General features: G+C 35.1%; 1 protein-coding gene across 1 annotated transcript; it reads right to left on the reverse strand.

Moving 5' to 3' along the window:
* Window positions 1–9,802: 9,802 nt before the first annotated feature.
* Window positions 9,803–11,166, reverse strand: LOC110106412 (phosphatidylinositol 4-phosphate 5-kinase 3-like). The gene is made up of 3 exons (XM_020836318.2): window positions 10,409–11,166; window positions 10,119–10,347; window positions 9,803–10,049 (listed from the first exon to the last, which is right to left on the reverse strand). The coding sequence occupies exons 1-3, from the start codon at window positions 11,164–11,166 to the stop codon at window positions 9,918–9,920; spliced, it is 1,119 nt and encodes a 372-aa protein (XP_020691977.1). The 3' UTR covers window positions 9,803–9,917.
* Window positions 11,167–21,217: the final 10,051 nt, after the last annotated feature.

A 21,217-nucleotide genomic window follows, 5' to 3' on the forward strand; every position in this document is an offset into this window, starting at 1 on the left:
ATGATCAGAGATTATTGAAGGGGTTAGCATAAAAAAGAAATTTGTAAGGGGTTTATTGCGAGCTGGAATAATTATGACAGTAAAAAATAGCTTCAGGTCTTAACTTTAATGAAGATCCCACACGCATAGGTAAAAATAATTTAGAATAAACATCAAAATTTGTATATAGAAAATTTAAAAAGGGAAAAAATCAAGGGGTCTAACATAGTTGAAGTTGTTCATTGTATAAGTAAACTTACATAAGTCTGTATTTCTACTAAATTCTACGTAATTGGAGAATGAGAGATTATTATTTGCAGAGTCTGGATACAGACAACTGTTCGGTTATGTGACTGTGAACATAAAAAACGGAGGTGTGAACATTAAAAGCACAGTGGTGAACATTAACTGTGTTTTTATTGTTCACGGTTACAAAATTGAATAGTTCTCTGTGTTTGGACTCCGAACATAATAATCTCTCTTGGAGAAGACGCATTACGAAATATGCATTTTTCGTCTTAACTTCTTATGAATGTTGTATAGACCAATAAAGAATTTGTGAAGGGTGATTATAGTGGTCAATAGATACTTATCAAGTGACAGTGATTGGGCAATAGCGGATGAGTGACGAAAATCGGATGATAACAACTAGGTGATGAAAGTCTGACGACGATGACCATAATGATCACGGACATTTATCCTCAATCTGAACTCCATAATTCTTCAGATATTTAAGCTTTCTTCAATGAGATAGTTTTATAATTTTTTAGAATTACATTTTATTCCTTCATCGAATAATTTGTAATGTTTTCCTGAATTTAATTGAGTGCTTTAATGACCTTTGAATTGAGTAATCTTTTACTCAATATCATACAAATAAATTTCTTACATGAAAATTTCTACTATATAATTTGAATTAAGAAAATTTCTGAATTACGAAGTATTCATAAATTGAGCAAAATTTTGCAGAAAATTTTGATTCATAAGATGCATTTTATTTCTTTGGCTTTATGATTCGAATTATATCACATTTTGGCTTGTTTGAGACGACTTTTTTATTGATTTTTAAAGCAACTTTTTAATATAAAATTTTTCTTTTTTTATTAAAAAACCACTTTTAGAAGCAATAAGAAAGTCGTCCTAAACAAAGCCTTACTTTTCAACATTTTCGCTGATGCAAAGAGCATGAAAATATCTACAATGCACATGCAATATAAGGATAGTTTAATTTTGTTGACTCTAAATATAAATAGCCAACTTGCATATCTCTCAAAATTTAATAGTAACATAACAAATAAAGAATTTCTTTGATATTTAAAAAGATAGAGAATGGATGGACAGAAAGCGCCTAAGAACAAAGATAAAATGTGTGACTATTATGCCTAACATGACTTCTCCAATTTAAATAATGGTGAAGAGTATAAGCAAAGGCATATTAATTTCAAAACATCATTCCTTTTTCAAATTTCACTATCATTTTTATTTGTCTATTCAATGGATTTTATTGAATTATTAGAGGAGGAATTATTTGGTGAGTATTATGAAATAAATATTGCATCCCCTAAGTCACCATTGTGCATTGTATTATTTTATATTAATTATTAATCATCCTAGGCTTGCTGGCAATTTTGGTTGTCATGCTCTCGTGCTCTGTGGTTGCCTGTTTGGGTTGTGGGTTGATGCTTGTTTTTTTTTCTTTTTTGTGAGTATACTCTGTTTAGTTGGCTTGTTGCCTCCAATGGAATGTCCTTGTTTGGCTTCACGGTGATTGCAAGAAGCCTCTAACTATTTTTTTAGTACGTCCGATTGACTTTCTTTGCCTTCTTCGCTAGTTTTTCATTTTTTGGAGAATGCTTTCCTTTAGTTACTTATATTAGCTTTGTACTTTGGGTTTGTCAGTATTTGAATTATTGTTGTATTATTCTTTTATTGAATGAAAATTTATCTTTTGGTTAAAAAATATATATTAATCATCAATAATTAATTAATAAAATAATAATCTATAACTTTACTAAATAAATTTATTGATTAAGTATATATTTTATTTCTTATTTTGATGGATATAATGTCATTTATCATCGCTAAATTATTTAGAAATTAAAATTTGATATAAGCATTGTTTGGGGCAGATTCCTTTTTTTTTTTTTGGGACAACTTCCTTACTGTTTTTCAATCTAATTTTTTAGGTTTCGTTTGAGATAACTTTCATACTGCTTTTTAAAACTACTTTCTAGTATAAAAATTTTAAATTCAATTTTTTTTTACTAAAAAGCTATTTTAGAAAGTAAGAAAAAAGCCGACCCAAATAAAGCCTTAGTAAAAAAATTTCGAGTTCAAAAAAATTTTATACTAAAAAATGCTTGAGAAGACAGGAAGAAAATTGTCTCAAACAATTCATTGATTTATTAAAGATTCACATGACAAACATGGAAGCCCATATTGAAAAAATAATTAAAAAAATAGGACAAAGTTCATGTTCATAAGAAGGGGAACATCTCATGTGGGGTGAGAATTTTCTTCAATAAGCAATTCATCAAATCAATCTCTCATTCCCAATTTAAATAGGGCAACTAAGGCCTTTATATATATTAAAAATTTCGTGGGACGCTCCTAAGTACTAATCCTGTATACATATATCTTAGTTCATAAAATATATTCAGAATAGGTCCTTAGAGAGATGCAATGTTTTAAATTACTCTCACGTTTTTGTGCATATTCTTACTCTCTCTATCTCTATCTCTACCCCAAAAATAAAATAATTAAAAAAAAAATCTTAAGAACTTCATCACTCTAAAATAAAATAAATTTAATTTAATTTTTTTTATGAAAATAGAGTATTGAGATTTCTTCTCGGAACCAATTATATGATAAATTTTAAATTTCTCATATAATAATTTTATTTTTCATGTATAAAATAAATGAAAATAATAATTATTTTAGTTTAATTTTTTTTTTCCGACTAGAAATCAAATAAGCTTTAAATCAATTAATAGAGAATTGGGATAACCACTCCATTGTGATGACATAATTTAATCCTATATTCTCATCTAATCCATTCGCCATTAAGGAACCACATGGCCCACATCCACCCATTCTTCCCGGTTCTCCCTTCCCTTCTCTGGGTTTCAAAAACTTTAATATTATATTTTTTTTTCTTAGAAAAATGTATCTTTGCATTACCATGATAATATTCAAAAGGATCACATTAAGGATTAAATTAGGAGAAGGAACCTGATTAAAAAAAAAATCCATTTCTCTCTCTCCTTCTCTATTTCTCTCTCTCTCTCTCTCTCACGTTTTCTCTTACCCTCTCTATGGCTCTATTTATTTCTCTCTCCATCTCTATAAGTTGAAAACTAAAAAGATATTGTGTTTTAAAGAAAACCGCAAAATTGTTTTGAGTTTTCTTATTTTCATCAAAAAAGCAAAATCTTTTTGTGCTTATGATCCTTCTTAAATTTTTTTAGTCATGCTCCTCCTAATTAATCTTTAATGAGGATCCTTTTTTAAATTTGCCCAATTCAAATTCATATACTTGGGAATCTCTCTCTAGAAAGAGAGAGAGAGAGTGCGTGCAAAATGGCATTCATCATCAAGTATGAAGAATAAAAACATATAGTATTTTTAGGCTTACTTTGAGTCAGCTTTCATAATATTTTTAGTCTTACTATCATCATCCAACTGTCATCATGTGATCGTTGTTGTCTCACAATGTGTCACTCGGGTGTCATAGCTCATTCCCCATCGTCCAATTATCGTTATGCAACCATCGTCCATCATCTAACTATCTTTGTTTGATTGAAATCCTATGTTTGTCATTATCATCGCTCCTCTATTTCTCACACAATCTCTACCTTAATTATAGGAGACTAACCAAATGCTTTCAATTTCGTAATATCTTCTTCTCTAATTATCAATAAGATCAATTTTTTGTAACTTTCAATCCATAATAGATTATTTCAATTAGATTAGGCCTCTTGACTTTTTCATTAATTGCTTGATTTTTCATATAAAATATGATGTTTCCTGCATCTTTTACTTTTGTGTAAAACTAGAATGTAAAAATCTTTTTTAATTATTATAAATAGTCTTTCAAGTAATAATATGCATGAATATGTACTATATATGGAGCCAATTTTAAATCAAATAAAATTAATTTCAATGAATTAGTTTTGAGGTAAAACAAATAAAATTTTAAAATAAAATCAATTAAAAATTGAATGGGGATAAAAATTTAGACATAATGATTAGCCTTAATCCTCTCTCTCTTTCTACGTGAATTATTATGTGGATAAGGACTCAATCCAAAGGCAAATCAGAATGTGTCACGCCACCTGTTTGTTGTGTACTGTGGTTGTGTACCGTATGATATAACATGTTCTAATTTGCCACTAAAAGATTCAGTGTCCGCACATAATAATTTCTTCTCTTTTTAGGGTCCTAAATATGGACTTGCGCGATTACCAAATTTGGCAACCAAAAGCATACTACCCAACATAGTGGGAAAAACCAGTGCCGAGGTCATCGTCTTTGGAAGTGGACGGTGCTAATATTCTCTCCCACACTGCACATATTGGCCCACAGCCACTATCGTAATTGGGCTAAGCAAACGGGCCCATCCTTACAAAGCAACCAATCAATCAATCAAATCCATCAAGCCCAACAAAGATACCGCTCTTTATAAACTTTGTAACTAGGATTTGGGATAATGTTATACGATAGCTCTCTTTTGTTTTTTACCCAACTGAGAATGTGGAGTCTGGCTCAGCTTTAGCTTGTATCTTAAAAGCGGATTCGGATCCTCTACTTTAGCTTTGGTGATGTATCGATTGCACCAAAAAATAAATAATAATAATAATACTTAAAAATAAAAGAATCAATATATTAAAACATTTTAAAGGTTTTTCACCTTAGTTACAATTTAATGCTTTATTTTTAAGAGTTTTTATTACGATATTACTATAAATTTCTATTTTTATTAATATAATATTGATTTATTAAATTTAGTGGTATATTAGGATCAATTTATGTCAAATGCAATATTTTATAAAATTGATAGTAAAATTACAATAGACAATAGCTTTGTTACTATGATTTTAGAAAGCAACTTATATCAACAACAACAACTTATAATAAAAATGGCTCGCTATATAAATAATAAAAAAATTTCCCTTAGCAGAAATAGAGCAAATGAGGACCTAGTAATTGCTAGATGGAATTATAAGACGGTATTACCTCTGTTTTGGAATTAATAAAAATTTAGAAATATTCACATAAAATCCTATTTAATAACAAGAAATATATTTTCTTAAAATTTGATAAGGAAATAAATATTCTTTTTTAGTACAATTAAATAGTGTAATAACAATCAAATCATATTTTAAAGGATACACAAAAACTTCATTATAAATTCAACGATTTTAAAGCTGATGCCATTTGCATATATTAATGGGTTTAAACCTTATATTACAACTTATAATAACGCAGCCTTTAAAACACGACCGTTAGAATTCAAAAACCCTTTCTTCTTCCCAAATGCGTCGTTCAATTCTCCATCCATCCATCTTACGCCACCGAACTGCAAGCGTGGGCACCACTCCTCTGCTACACTATAAATTAATTCTCTGATCTTCTCCCTCTATCAATCTTCCTCCCATCCAAATCCAAAAGCGAAAAAATGGCGAGGGCGGCCTTCTGGTCTTGCCTGGTGGTGCTTTTCCTCTTCCTCTTCGCAGCAACGGCCATGGGACTGGAGAAGGACTGCGTCATTTCGCCGGAGCCATCTCTGGGCGCCGGAGCTTCCATTTGAACATTCAATTTGACTTAGAAACCGAACTGATGTATTACTTATCAACAGGACTTGGTATCATTAGCCCTTTCAATGGAAGACTACCCATCAATTCATTTGTTTCTTATGCAGTGCAATAGAAAGGGGTTTTCTAAGTTGTATCTAAATAACAATTTCTTTCATATAGATTACCTTTAGTCTTACTTAAACGTGATACATAATAAAAGGATAACTTGGTCTTTGACAGATATAGAGTCTAATATTGGTCTTAACTTCACAAGATTGGGATCTATTTTTGTAGAAGCTGTGATGCATTTGTTTATCCTCTGGTTAACAACAGAGGAATGAAGAAGTATGTTTAAAATTATGAGTAGTAAATGTCATGATTCCCTTACACAATGGTAATATTATATAAAAATAAAGCAAGTTGTACTATGTGTGCAGAGTGATGCTTTTGCTTTACATGTAAGGTAGATGTGCATTTGGTTGCAGTGAACCATTGTATGGATGATTGTTTGAGATTTTAAATAGCTTTTTTTAGAAGACAAATATGATTTGGACAATGAGGATATTGGAAGCCTTTGGGTTGGGTCATATAAATGGTCTCTTGAAGTGGATCATAAAGGGAAATGTTAGATACATCCAATTGATGTATGGACCAATTTTTATTGAGAGAAAGAGTAAGACTCTGATAAAGGGCATCTTGGCATATGAGGGGTGTGAATGGAGGTTGAGTGGGAGTGAAGTTTCGAGGAGAAGTATTGGGTTGGAATTTAGGTCTTCCGTGAGATCCTCTGTCGTGATTGCTGTAGAGGGCATAGGATGGGTTTGGAGATAGTTGAGCTTTAGATGATTCAACAGTGAGGTTAATCTCTTCATTGATAAGAATAGAATAGAAGTCATCCAGACTTACATGTTTGAGTTGGGTTCTAATAGAGGTCTTGAATGATTGGTACTAGGGTGTTAATCCATTAAGAGTGCAGAGAATAATATATTCGGGATGAATGATGAATCCGAGAGCAGATATGTGATCGACGAGTCTTGATTTTGGTAAGATATTAAGATATGGAGTTTTTCATAGAAATGTTATGCAACTCATTTTTGAGCTTTATAACTAGGGATCTGTTGGTAGCTTGGAGACGACACCTCAAGGTGTGTTCCATATTTTACAACAGGTTTTGAGATTGTGAACATACGAAAGAATTAAGTTGGTAAAGGTTAAGCAGAGGGCGGGGGCTAGACTCTGGTTTATGAGGTGCCATTATCTATAAGCGAGATTTTCGCTGATGGTGGAGCCGAGATTGAAAATGTTGGGTGATGGTATTGAGTTGGTGCCTTAGAGAAATCCTGAGAACCCATTTGCTAAGAAGAGATTAAGAATATGAAATTTTCAGACGGAATAGGTATCATTGGAAAGCTGAGTTGGAACTATGATTTTGATATTGAAGATGACAAATTTCAGAGAAGGAATGTGAGGATCGAGAAAGGAGTCTAGCTATGACGTTTCAGACTACTCCATGCTGTATAAACCGTGAGGTATCACTGCTCTAATCTGTGATATATTTGTTTATCCTTTCGTTAACAACAAATGAATGAAGAAGTATGTATAAAATTATGAGTAGTAAATGTCGTGATGACTTTATACAGTGGTAAGAGTAAATAAAGATAAAGTAAGTTATACTATATGTGCAGAGTTATGCTTTTGCTTTATAGGTGTATGGTAGATGTGCATTTGGTTGTTATGTTCCTATGGTCTGGATGAGTTGATGCTGCTCCATTAGCTAAGGTAAGTGACAATCACTATTGCTTTTCCTAATATTTGTGGTATTTGTTAAAATGAAATTGAAGATGAGATATCTGCTTTGAAATTTCATCATCTCCTATGTGCATATTTGATGGGATCTCACATTTGTCTGTTTGATTGAGCATATAATTGTTAAATCAAGCTGGGAATATCCAAAAACTGCAAAGAGGTGAACATTAAAGCTCTAAAACTATTTTGACAACTAAATAGATTATGAACATAGCTCATCTTAGTCTATTGGTTGGGAGCTTTAACTATCAACCAAGAGATCTCGGGTTAGAGTCTTCTGTATGTGATGTGTGTGAGAGTTTATCTTAATTGGCCTAAATGTCCCTATATTTTTTTTTTTTAAATTTCAAATTTATTGTTGGCTTTTTGCAATGTTTCCAATGGCATTAAGATTCTACATTTGAGCTTTGAATCAATGGATTTGCCAGAAATGAATTGGTTCGGGCTGTGTAGGTGAATGAACTTGAACTGACCCAACCTTCTCTAGTCTTCAAGACGAAAACCCCTAGGCTGTATGTGGTCGTTGCTTCCATCATTTTCATTTCTCTATAACCCTAAATTTAACGCTCAAACTAGTTTTGGAATTATTAAATTCATCGGATATTAGATTTTTAATTTATGAACTCAGTTGGAGCACTCATAGTATCAAGAACTTCAAATGCTGCTCTCTACCTATCGTTCAAATACATTATCAATATTAATCTTTGTCGATATCAAATCAATCCTAACCTAAGCAAAACATTTTATGGCTTGAGCTACCCTTCATTCGTTCTCGGTGTCATCAAATATGTACTCATCCCAGGGGTGTAAATTTCGGGTCACGGGTCGGGTTCGGGTCGAACCCGGAACTGACCCGGGTTCAAACGGGTCGACCCTAACCCGACCCGGGAAGGCAAACGGGTCGGAAATCCGAACCCGGACCCGATTCGGGTCAAACCCGCTGCTGGCGGACGACGACGGACGGCGACGCGGAGGGCACGAGCTGGACAGCGCGGGCAGGCGCGGGCAGCGCGGGCGGCAGCTCGGGCAGGCGCGGGAAATGCAAAAATTCAAATTTTTTTGAATTAAACGGGTTCGCGGGTTGACCCGGCAACCCGCCGGGTCAACCCTAACCCGACCCGTTTTTTAAACGGGTTGAATTTGTGAACCCGAACCCGACCCGTTTATCAAACGGGTCGGGTCCAACCCGGATTTTCCAGGTCAGATCCGGGTCGGATTTTCGGGTCGTGTCAAAAGTTGACACCCCTAACTCATCCTGTCATCCATTGTTTCCAAGTTATCTAATCTCCAACTTCATCCCTTAAAGGAATTGTTAAGGCCAATCTCAATAATACGCCAACTCTAATACATACTTTTTCCACTTCTTTTAGGAGAGGAACTTCATCAATCGTTACTTGTCGACTTTTGATTTCAATGCGCTCAAATCTTCTCTCCTTGAAGTTATGAAACTATCCAAACTATAGATCGATGCCTTCAAACTCCATCATACATCATTGTAGTGCATGCTCATTATATATATAATTCAAATCGTTTATATCAAACTAATGTTGACGATCTTCTTCAATTTTAACGAGATAAATTTTATGTCAGAATATCATGATGCAAAAAGTGTCAGAATGTACTTCAAAGTTCTTTAATTTGCACTGAAATCAATATAGTATTATATTTTAGACTAAAATCAATACAATTAATGATATCATATAAAGACATTAATCTTAATATAAATTCAAAGGCATTCAAGCTTATCTTAACGCAAATTACTCAAAGAACCATTACGCATAAATTATTTATAAAAAATAAAATTTCAAACGAAATTTTTGTAAAAATGTAGATTTATTTATAATCGAAAGGATAGGTTTGCACTGCTGACATTTCAATTTCAAGGCATAAATGATACCTAAAAATCAAATTTGATCTAGCTCCAAAGCAAAGCATAGAGCTAGAGATAGAGATTCAATATATATGTACAAGGGCTTACTCTAACGGTCACAGATTTGAATAAGGACGAATTTGTACGTATTAAAGCTTTAACACTCCATCTAATTAAAAAAAATATATTTTTTTTGATAAATCATAATGCAAAATTTATCATAATGATCTCTACAATTTTTAAATTTGCTCAATAATTAATAAAATTTAGGGTATCAGTGTAAATTCAAACGCTAATAGAAGGACAAGGGACAACTAAAAACATTCCAATTACAAACCATGGCTGCCTAATGAACACCCTACTGGTAACAAACTAACACATTAATACCTTCAAGACATAAGAGCTAATTAAACTGCACAATCAAGATCGAAGTCCAGGTTTTGTTTTGTTCTTCACCACACAAATGATCAGTATCGCGCAGCTTTAATGGCTGCAACTCTAGCAGCGGTGGCAGCTCTATTTGCAGCAGCAACTGCTTTATTCACTTGCTCTTCCACACGAGGCAGAAGAATTGCGCTCTCTGCTGCTTTCCTTCCACACTAGCAAGAAATAATTTCAAATTACTCATATAATAATCAAATAGAGAAGCACACAAAGTATTTCTATACCTGTACAGATCGGTGAACATGAGGGTGCGAAGGAGAGAGGGGCTTCTTGAGAGTCCCGCAGTCCCATTCTCCTGATGTAGTTTTTCCGTTTGCGAAGGTGTAAGTTCCGAAACCTTGCTGTGTTCCTTCATGCCATGAGCCTTCATAGCAATGACCATTTGCAAAGTGATAAATTCCAAATCCATTCATCATTCCGTTGAAGTATTCACCCGCATATCTATCGCCATTTCTGATGAATAACAACGAATCATGAAAAATTTGATAAAAAATGGAGAAGCATGATAATATACCTGAACTGATAGAATCCTAAGCCGTGCTTCACGCCAAACTTGAATTCTCCCACGTAGTAGCTACCATCAGAGCAGCTCTGCACTCCTCGGCCGTGGATCTTCCCGGCGACCCACTCGCCGGCATAGTTTCCGCCTTTGTAGAACTGACAAACGCCAAAGCCGTTCTGGAGGCCACGGCGATAATGGCCTTGGTATCGAATGCCCTGCGCCCACCGCTCGATCCCGTAGCCGTCGTGCTTGCCATCGACCCAATCGCCCTCGTATCTCCCCTGCTTGAAGAAATCATAGACCCCGCTCCCATTGCACTTTCCTAAATGGAATTCTCCCTCGTAGGAGTCCCCATTGGGGTACAATTCTACACCTTGTTTATCATTAATCCTTCCTCCAGAAGCAGGAATCGGGCTCTCCACGTCTCCGATGAACCATTGAACGGAATCTCTCCGGCGCCGGGGGAGGAAAAGGCGGAACTTTTTGACGGCGATGAATGCAGCTACGAAGGCGAGACAGAGGTTTCGGATCGAGAGGGGCTCATCGCAGAAGTAGAGGTATAGGAATATGAGGACGGTGAGGAATATGAGGGGCAAGACATGGTAGTTGGCCGATAAGACTTCGTTAAGGGAGGAGAGGCTGTGAGCAGAGGATCGAAGGAATGAGGAGAGATTCCGCATTTCAATTTCTTCTCTGCGCGCGCTAGCTCTCTGATCGGAGCAAGAAAGTTTGCAGTAGTAACCACATAGTATCGGCTCGGCGGAGTGCATGAGCTTAGAGAGAAGAAGAATAACAGAATATAGCGAGAGAAAAGGCGGAGAAGTTGAGAGTTCCGTTTTATCCTAACGAAAATGGCGGCATTTTATTTAAAAATAATGAGGAACTTGACGGATTTCTTTCGGAAGGTGACAGCAGGACTAATGCCGCAATTGTTTTACTAATTTGGCGGATATCGCACCGTAGTTGGTCTGCCATTTTTCGATCATCTTGGCCCCGACTGTCAACATTTGACTGCATTAGCTCATCTAGCATTATCCGATTGACTTTGTTGGACAGTCAAAATCATCCATAGCTCGTTCAGATAGTTGGTGGAGCTAACGAAAAATAGAACCAAAAATCTGTTAGGATTTCATGGATTTTGAAACTATTGAATTCCGTTTAAGATGAGTATAATATTGTTGCGTCCTGAATATTCACGGCGGTAAAAAATTTTAAATTTAATGTCTTAGTTTTATACGAATACCCAGCACACAAATAAAAAAAAGAAGATATATCATTTATAAGAGATACCTCATCATCACCATTGAACAATTGCTTGACCACTACGAATCAAAATTGTTGAACTATTGCCCCTATCGTTATCAGATTATTACCTAACTATGATCCTTCAACTATTGTCACTCAAAATATCGTCTGCTGAATATTATCATCAAACTAAGAACCATCGACTATATTCATCCAATTAGGACCCCTCGACCATCCCAATCATAGTTACCTAGCTATAATACTCTGACGGCTGTCCCCTACTTACGTGTGAAATTTTTTTAGAAATTTTTTTGACCTAGAACAATATTTTTTTTTTCAAAAATCAATTTAAGTTTAAATCACAAACCGTTTTTATTAGAACATATAATGAGTGCGGGTACCTAAATGGATAGCCAACAATAAGATAATGTGGCTCATTTTTATTGATCTCGATACAAACAAATTATTACGTCTATATCTGGATTCACCGGACACCAATCCAACACCAAGATATACCAGGTCCAGGCCCAGTGTATTTAGTAATAATTCGCCCTCGGTACAGCCCCGCACTCCCCACAGAATAATAAATCTACATCAACTGAATTTCACCGGAGCAATCTCACCCACCCTTTCTCTCTTACACCAGAGAACAGAACGGAGCTTCCCGGCCGCCATGGCTTTAGCATCTCCCAGTCCCCCTTTGTTCCTTCTTCTCCCATCCCTAAGCCTTCGGTAATGCTCGTTCTCTCATCTTCTCAAAGTGCCGGTGGACGGAACCCTAGCCCCTTTCCTGATCACAGCCTTTCAGCCCAAACCACACCGACGCAGGCGGCAGCAGAAGTGAAGCGGTGCCTTCGATGCGGCGTTCTCTACCGAGACGAAGATAACTCTTCGACGGCCTACGCTTTCCACGGCCACACCACCTGTATCCTCCTTATTACATCTACCGAATGTAAACAAATTACCGCAAAGTCTGATTTTGTGTTTTACCTGTAAAAATTAAATGAATTTGGATTGAATATTAATGATAGCTGGAAAATTGAATTGACTGGCTTTCATTAAAATGAATGAGGCAGGCGATGAGCCATGTCTAGTTGATATCGAATTTAAGTTGAGTTGAGATTGGAGTAACAAAATTACTTTAAAGAGTTTCAAAATTGATCATAACTGAATCAACTAATCATCTGAATCTCGTTCAATTTCAGATAGATAAACTAAGTTTGGCTTGAATTGAGATTCAAATAGACATTTTAGATAAAAAGTTCCCTGTGGAAGAAAATCATGATCTTGAGAAATGAATTATACCTTATATTTGAGAAAAACAAAGAAATTAGATATAAGAAAGATTCTTATAAAACTACTACACAAAGAACCCAATTGAATCCTTTGTAAACATAGAAGGTGCTGCGCTATAGAAATACAATTCAGATAAAGAGAAAAATCAGTGTGATTTTGCATCGTCAAATCTAAACTATGACCATCCATTTGTCAACTATGTACTACAATTGCATGGAAAATGAATTTCAGATTGCGGGTGACTGCCCTCAATGGATTTTTTTTTGGGCAAAATTTTAAGACTAAGCATCATTAAAAATTTTATTAAGCGCCTAAACATGTTAAAAAAAATTTTAAAAGTAGACAAAGTCGCCCGTTTAAACGGTGACTTACCTTTGACTGTATTGGCGTATACGTGGCTCACTGATTTGACAGACTTTCGCCTTGCTAAAAGAAATCATTTCCTTTCAGGTTTTCTCCCTCACCCGTCGAACCCTTTCCTCTTCCCGTTTGCAAGCATTGTCGATCTACCATTACCTGCCGGTTGAAATGTTGAGGTAAGAGATTTAAATTTCTTTGCTAAATTAAGATAGATTGTTGTTGTTAAATATTTATTTTTCTTAGAAATATTTAAGTATAGGAGAGAAGCAGAGATTTAAACATTTATGGTTTGTATGTTTTTTTTTTTTTGTTGATTCTTGTTATGTAGTTAGGTAAGATTGTTTACAAGTAATTTTTTATGAGAAATGAGTGTTTTATTGCCATGGCTGGATGTTGGAAGGAAAACTTTTTTTTCCTCTTTAATTTATTAAGCAATGTTGAATGTATGAGTTAATTTGCTTAGATTAAATTTGGTTTGAAATAATTTTTTGATAATTATAATTTTTATATAATGACTAAAAATATGATAGTGTAAATTAATAATAACGTGTAGTAAGTATATGCGATTTGTTGATCTTTCATAGTGAAATATACGAGTTCAATTATGAGTGGACGAGATGCAACATTCATGCTAATGTATGGAGGTGAGTTACTGGTGGATACCAATTTCGCGCCAACTTATTATGGGTGTAGAAATCGTTCAATTCAAGTGCCAAGAAATATCAACTTATATTAGCTTAAGTTAAAGATACTCATAGCCCTAATGTACGATAATTCGAAGTTTTTTGTGAACTCGGTCTGTCGAGTGCATGTGGACAATGAGTTTATTGTTTCACATGTTAAAGATGACGAGTTTTGTGAAGTTCTATTATGCCAAGCTACTACTGAATTTCTCATCATGTACGTTGAAGTTGAAGATATTAGTTTGATAGGAGATAATACTGAGCATTCAAATTCACAAAGATATGAATCTTCGACCTAAGGTGAACGGGTTGATGTGCTTGCTTGTCCTTCAAGGCTAGAATCAGTTGAAGAGTTTATTGATCAGTGAGTTTCCTATATCACATATTATTAATTGTCCAATATAATACTTTTCTATTGATTAATAAATAAAGATAAATATTTTGAATGTAGTGATATAGAGAACCAATAATCGCATGAACCTCCAGTCCCTTCGACCCAATCGACCCCTTCTAATCATTACGATTATGAGACTACGAGTAGTGGCTCTTGCGAGCAGTGTTCTGATGAGAATGTTGATTTTTTACTAGTGGTGAATGATGGAGTTGAAGTTTTAATGAAGATATACGAAATGTCATCCAAGATTATTGCTCACTGAAGATGCAATGGTGGTAAATAATAACTATGTTGACACCTGTAGGACTACACAATAATGGGATCAGGAAGTTGAGTTTGATGATGTCCATGACAATGTGACAGTTGAGGATGACTTCTCGATTCATAACGTACCACTTAAAAGATGTGCTTGACAAGAAAGACTGATCTGTAATTTGCGTTACAAGGATGGTCAATCCAAAATAATATTTAATATAATGTCATCGCATCAAATACAAGGAAATTTATGATTCCATGTGCAAAGCATGATTGCCCGGTGTCTCCTTGCCTATGACAGTTGCATTCTGCTCAGAGAAAACACTCATTGATATATAAAAAATCTCATATATAAAGTACCAACATACCTATGCCTCTCCAATTATTGAAAGTGGTTACCGTCAGTGCAACTCGCAGTTTATAAGTTTTTATATACTGTCCACAATTAAAAAATAGATGGACTTGAAACCGAGGGATATAATTGGTCGCATGGAAGAAAATTTCAACATAAAAGTTTCATACATGAAGGCTTGTGATGCTCAACAAAAGGCTATTAAGGTTGTTTTTGGCAGTTGGGAGTTGTACCGGACTTTGAATTTGTATATGGATGTCGTAGCCTTTGCAATGCCACAAATTGTATATATAATTCAAAGCACACATACAAATATGATTCAAAAACTTTTATGAGCATTTGGTCTTGTTGCTGGGTGGACCTATTGTAGGGGTATTTTTAATCTTGATGGGACATTCCTGCTTGGTAAATATCAAGGGACATTATTAAATGCGATGGGCTTGGATGCTAATAATGGTTTATTTTCACTTGCCTTTGTTATTGTTGACTCAGAGTGTACTGAACCATGTATTTGGTTCCTTAGACAACTACACAAGCTCTTCCCAGTAGTTACAAATAGGCAAAATCTCTATATTATCTAAATCAACTGTAAACTCAGAGAGCAAATGAACCGGTTTACCAAGCTTGAGGTATCTACAAAAATTCACATTACATCATAAGAATAGCTTGGGTTTCACTATTCCGGTAGTTGGTGGCGAGTAGATCTCTGTTGTCGACTGAGCCCGTTAACAGATGTCGTAGATGTTTAAAAAATGAGAGGTTAGGAAACTCGAAGAATAAAGACGAACTTACATTACCTTTATAGGCCGAAATCTTTGATTGAACGGCGATGCCGAAATCCTTGGCTTAAGAGTGCTGAAGTGCTCGAAGGATTTTCCAAGCCATGATCGCTGCTCGCTGAGAGGGAGATGTCTGCGGATAACGTCGTGAGAGTTCAGAGGAGATGGGGTGACATATTTGATATTAAAATAGTCTATGAGAGGTAGGAATGAAATATTAAAATTTTGGGTGTTAGATATGTAAATAGGGTGGTATGTATGTAAATCCCCCTTTATTTTATTGTTATGCAGTTTATTGTTATAAGTTAATTGTTGAAACCTAGTCAAATTTTGTTTCGAATTGAGGGGGGTTATGTCAAGAATCAAAAGGGCAACCAGACATTGTATTTTCTGAGATACATGATATAAAATCACATACTTTGTAGTGTAAAGAGTCAAAGCATATTACTCGTATATATGTGAGCATCAATTGCTTTGATTTGTATACCCTTTCAACTAGCAATGTTTAGTGTTTGATTTAATATTTAAAAGGTTATTTAAACTAATTTTCAGTGAATACTAATAATGCAAAATGCAAGTTTTTTTAATTATTATTATTTTTTCTGGTTGAATTTGTGATGCCTGAGGATCATTGAGTTTTAGTGTTTCATAGGAGAGAGAAACTGATGTCTTATTGTACAACCTCCAGGGCTTTTGCCTCACTGGCTGAATAATTATGATCCGCCAGTCTACCAGTAATGGTTGCATTTGAGTTCTATATGTTTGTGTTGACCTCGGTATAAAATCAACATAAAAAAAGCAGAAATGAAAATACCTTTTCAAATTCACGAAATTCTCCGCGATATCTGCCCGTTATCCCACCGAATTACTGTGCATGCGACGTCATTCCAGGATTCCTGTTCATAGAGCCTCGATCGCTGCTCTTCGACATCTTTAAAAGACGACCAAATGAAGTCGAAGGCGCTGCTCTCTCTTCCACACATGCAAAATTCTTTAATAATATAATTAAAGTGTGATGAACATTTCAACCATACTCACAAGCAAATGAATGTAATCATATGAATGGCGAGAGCACCCAATGTGTCATATACAGAACTTGAGGATAATACCTATAGAAATCTTACAAGCACCACTCATTCATGAATGATAATAAAAGCTCCAACAATTGATCTCTTTTTGAGATGATTACAATACACAAGCATTGAAAATCTTTAAGAATACAGATACCAGCTTGTAAGCAAACAATGACTTATGGTGTATGGAGTCCCCAACATCTCATTCATGAACAATACAATCAAAAGGAATATAACCATAATAATTTGATGACAACCCAACTCCAACCAAGTTCTGAATGTCAAATTGAATAAGATTATCGAGGCTTACGAGTTCTCGATGAATCAGTGATCTCCGAAGCTTACACTGATGATTACATAGGACTCAATGGTGAAGGATATATGATGTACACCAGCTTTTACGGGCCACTGTGGGAGACCCATTGTACACCTCATCTATTATCCATAAAAATGCAAGGTGAATATTTTAAATATGAGCTCCTACGAGTTGTTATAGGATACTCGCTATAAATATAAAGTGCCATGCCCGAGCAAATGCGGAAGACGATCATCAAATACGAGCTTCTATAAGAGGCAACAACACGTCACTGGATCTGTAACCCGTCTACAAGCAGATAGAAGGCATGTATGAGCTTCCAAACAGAATGTCGGATTCAAATGGTGGTCACCCACCCAATTGAGAAGCGTTAAATATCTCAAAAATGCTCCCACACGTGCACCGTAGTTTGTATACACATAGGTACACAAAAGAGATAAATGCAATTACGCAACTCGCATGGGTCCCAACGAGCGTGTTATAAGTACACACGTGACGTTTAGGGATGTTGCGCGGGTCAATAAGTGAATTTAAGTTCGCACCTGATCCTCATATATGGATCAATAGGAGTCGATAAGGTTCGAATCATTGAACACGTATACGGTTGCGGCGACCGGTATATTTTTCTTAATACATTCATATCAGGCTTTCAAGGCTTATAACAATGAGAATTCACTAATAAAGGCATGAAGCCTGTGAAACCTGATCTTTTATTGATAACTCGATAAAGTCCATAAGGTCCATCCATAAGTACAAATATTTTCAAATGGAAATGACCCCAAACACCCGCATGGACCCCGGCGAGCATGTTAAGGGTACACGCGTGACGTCTAAGGATGCTGCGCGGATGAATAAATTTAAATCCGATCCTCCTAAGCAGGTAGATAGGAGTCGACAAGATTTAATAAATAATTATAAAATGCCCTCAAACAGCCGCATGGACCCCGGCGAGCGTGTTATTGTTACACACGTGATGTTTAGGGATGCTGTGCGGGTTAATAAGTGAATTCAAGTTCGAACCCGATTCTTTTATACGGATCAATAGGAGTTGACAGGATTCAAACTATCAAATAAATATACGGTGGTAGCGACCGATATATTTGTTTTGATATATTCATATTAGGCCTTCAAGGCTGATAATCAAAAAAATTCACTAATAAATGCATAAAGCCTATAAAACTTGATCCTCTATCAGTAAGCTGATAGAGTCGACAGGGTTCAATCAAGAAAGAAAAATAACCCCTTACACCCACGATGATGGCCGTGTTGAATGCAGATCTCAACCGGAGGGGTTAACTCTAAATATTTCAAATTCTACCTAAATACCCATAAAAATCCAAAAACCCAAAATTCCAAATTTCAAGATATTTAAAATGAAATTTATCCATCATCAACCACTTAAAGCAAATCTATCCACCCTCCGCAATAATTTATTGGGGTGTTCAAATTGAAAACTACTTCAACTCATATGAAGCTAAATGCCTAGTCGAAAATATCACTATGATCCATTCTCAAATAATATCATGCCAGTAAGGACGTGGTACGTGTCCTCTGACCGGCAGTTTTACCGCCAAATGGTACCGCAGGATAAACGGTTATGACCCGAGTCCTCTGAACCGATTGGTTTTGCCGCCAAATGGCATAACAAAATACCGGTTATGGCAAGAGCCAATACGCTCCTTAGTGGCATCAAATCCTTGAGATATGAATCAATAGGATATAATCGATATGACACAAAGCCCTCTGTTAGCTAATGTGGATTCAAATTTGTCCCCTTAGACAAACATTCACCCCAGGTCTATAAGGTCCCCTTGGACGAAGCAACCCATGGCTGCCGACAATGATCCTTCTGTCAGGATAGGTCGACTACCTCCTTTGACTAAGTAGACCAGGGACCAAGATGGCCCGGGACGACGGAACCATGGGATCTTGATCGGTTCCATCATTCATTCCCCCACCATCCGCTTTAAATATGAGATGGTGAAATTTTCAATTTTAAATATCAAATATTCAAATTCCTAAATCCAAAAAAATGCTGCTACTATATGCCAGATAACACGTATCTCTACGTATCTGATTGACGACAAGCCTTAATCGAAAGTTCTCTCATGACCGGGAGGGGTAATTAACTATAGGGGCTTGCGCCTATAGGAAGCCAGAACTTAGATCATAAAGTCCTCGCAAAATGAGGGCGAAATCTCTAGGTAGTGTCTTATCTACAAACCCATATGCCTTCCAAAATTTACCCTGAAACTTAATTCCGTTAAAACTCCCTCGCCAAAGAAAAAACAATAGCGGGCGGAAGCCGGAGCCGAATTTTCGGAGCCCACAGTTTGTTGTAGGGAAATAATTAAATTTGGATGACTTCTAAGTTGATAAAGCTAAGGAAAGAGCTAATGGTTGGGCGTGTGGTTCAGCACCCAAAAGCAACAGTCCTTTTAATTCAGGTGTCCCCCATCTGAAGTATGATTGAATGTTATTAACTAGGTCTAAAATGCTGAACTATGTATAACCTTTTCTCTTTGTTACCTTACCCACTGCACTAATCCCTGATAAAGTTGTTTTTCCTGTTATTTTTGGTTTATACATTTCCCATTTGTGACTAGGATACCATTGTCCATTTATTCCATATGTTGCAATGAGATTAGATGGATATTAAAATCATTAAATTTCCCTATTAATGGATTGCGAATTGAGGCAGTTAAAATGATCCAAATGTCATATTTAATGCTTTTATGTTTACTTGAATTTGAGTTGGATGAAGTGATCTTCTTTTTGTTTGTATGTGTCATGATCAAATCATTCGAAATTTGTCAAAAAAAAAAAAAAAAAAAAACCATTTGGAATTTTGTAGTGCATTTTCATATTTAGTTGAGCATTTAAGAGATGGATATAAGATAATTAGTTGTATAAAATATGGGGGAATTGCGTACATAACACCCAAAGCTAACATTCATGTCATTTTTTTAAACTATCACATCTATTATGTATTTGCTTGTGCTATGAGAAAATCATTGGAAATTTGTCAAAAAAAAAAAAAAGGGTTGACTTGTTGTGAATTTTGATATTTGGTTGAGCATTTGAGAAATGTATATATGATGATTTTAGTTTCCTAAATAATCAAGTTTAAAGTGTGATATATATATTTGTCCCTTTTTTTAAATGTTTATGATGCACAAACATGAACACACATACATTGATTCAACAAGTCATACACAAATGACAAAACATGTCAATGCTTAAAAAATACAGTGCCTTGACACAAGTGATGCAACAATATTATATTATGAGAACTAAAAATAACTTCCCTCATAATCATAATTACTTCTTGATAAAACATGATTAATATTAAAAGTCATAATTGTTATAGTTAGTGGCATAGTTTCTGTGTATCATATTAAGTACATATTCAGGAACTGTGAAAGAGGATTCTAAGCCAAATTGTTAATGTTGTGTTGTGCTCTGCTTTGCTATCAAAAAAAGTAGATAGTTGTTTGATAAAATTATTGTCTAAAATGATGTAATAGATGATTCTGCTTAGTAACCTGCAATGACTAAAGCAGACATTGTTATAGAATAATGAAGAAAATCAACTAAGTTTATTTAAAAAATATTTTATTTTTTATTATTGCTGATTAATCTAATTTTTTTTAAAGAACAATTACTCCCTATGAACCTATGAATTATATCAAATTCAGAACACAATTAATTAATTTGAGAGTAAAAATTTAATCAAGACTTATTTAGTTGAAACTAATTTTCTCGATTTATGGTCAACATAGAGAAGGAACATGTCTGATTAAATTTTTTTGTCACAAAGCTCTTATCTTTCATTCATAGTGCTGCCTTCTATGATTTATTAAGTTTGTAGCCCCAGTGGTAGCAGTTAAGCTTGACGTCACTAGGTAGAGTGAATGCACGACATGCGTATATACTTTTGCAAGTATATAATTTATTCTCATGGTCAAGAGAAGATAACACACTAAATCCAAACAGCCTTATGCAAATTCCTGAAAAGCTCGATAACAAAGAAGAGGCGACGAAGACATTACGAAGGAGAGGAGTTCA

The sequence above is a fragment of the Dendrobium catenatum genome, unplaced genomic scaffold (genome assembly GCF_001605985.2).
Source record: "Dendrobium catenatum unplaced genomic scaffold, ASM160598v2 fragScaff_scaffold_1263, whole genome shotgun sequence".
Taxonomy (NCBI): Eukaryota; Viridiplantae; Streptophyta; class Magnoliopsida; order Asparagales; family Orchidaceae; genus Dendrobium; species Dendrobium catenatum.

Bases quoted from the DNA above. Each gene is read 5' to 3' on its own strand.
- LOC110106412 (XM_020836318.2), bottom strand. From the start codon at position 11,166: ATGCACTCCGCCGAGCCGATACTATGTGGTTACTACTGCAAACTTTCT. The intron at 10,348-10,408 runs GTATATTATCAT...GTTATTCATCAG, and splicing joins TTAGGATTCTATCAGTTCAG to AAATGGCGATAGATATGCGG. The intron at 10,050-10,118 runs GTATAGAAATAC...ATTTCTTGCTAG, and splicing joins ATGTTCACCGATCTGTACAG to TGTGGAAGGAAAGCAGCAGA.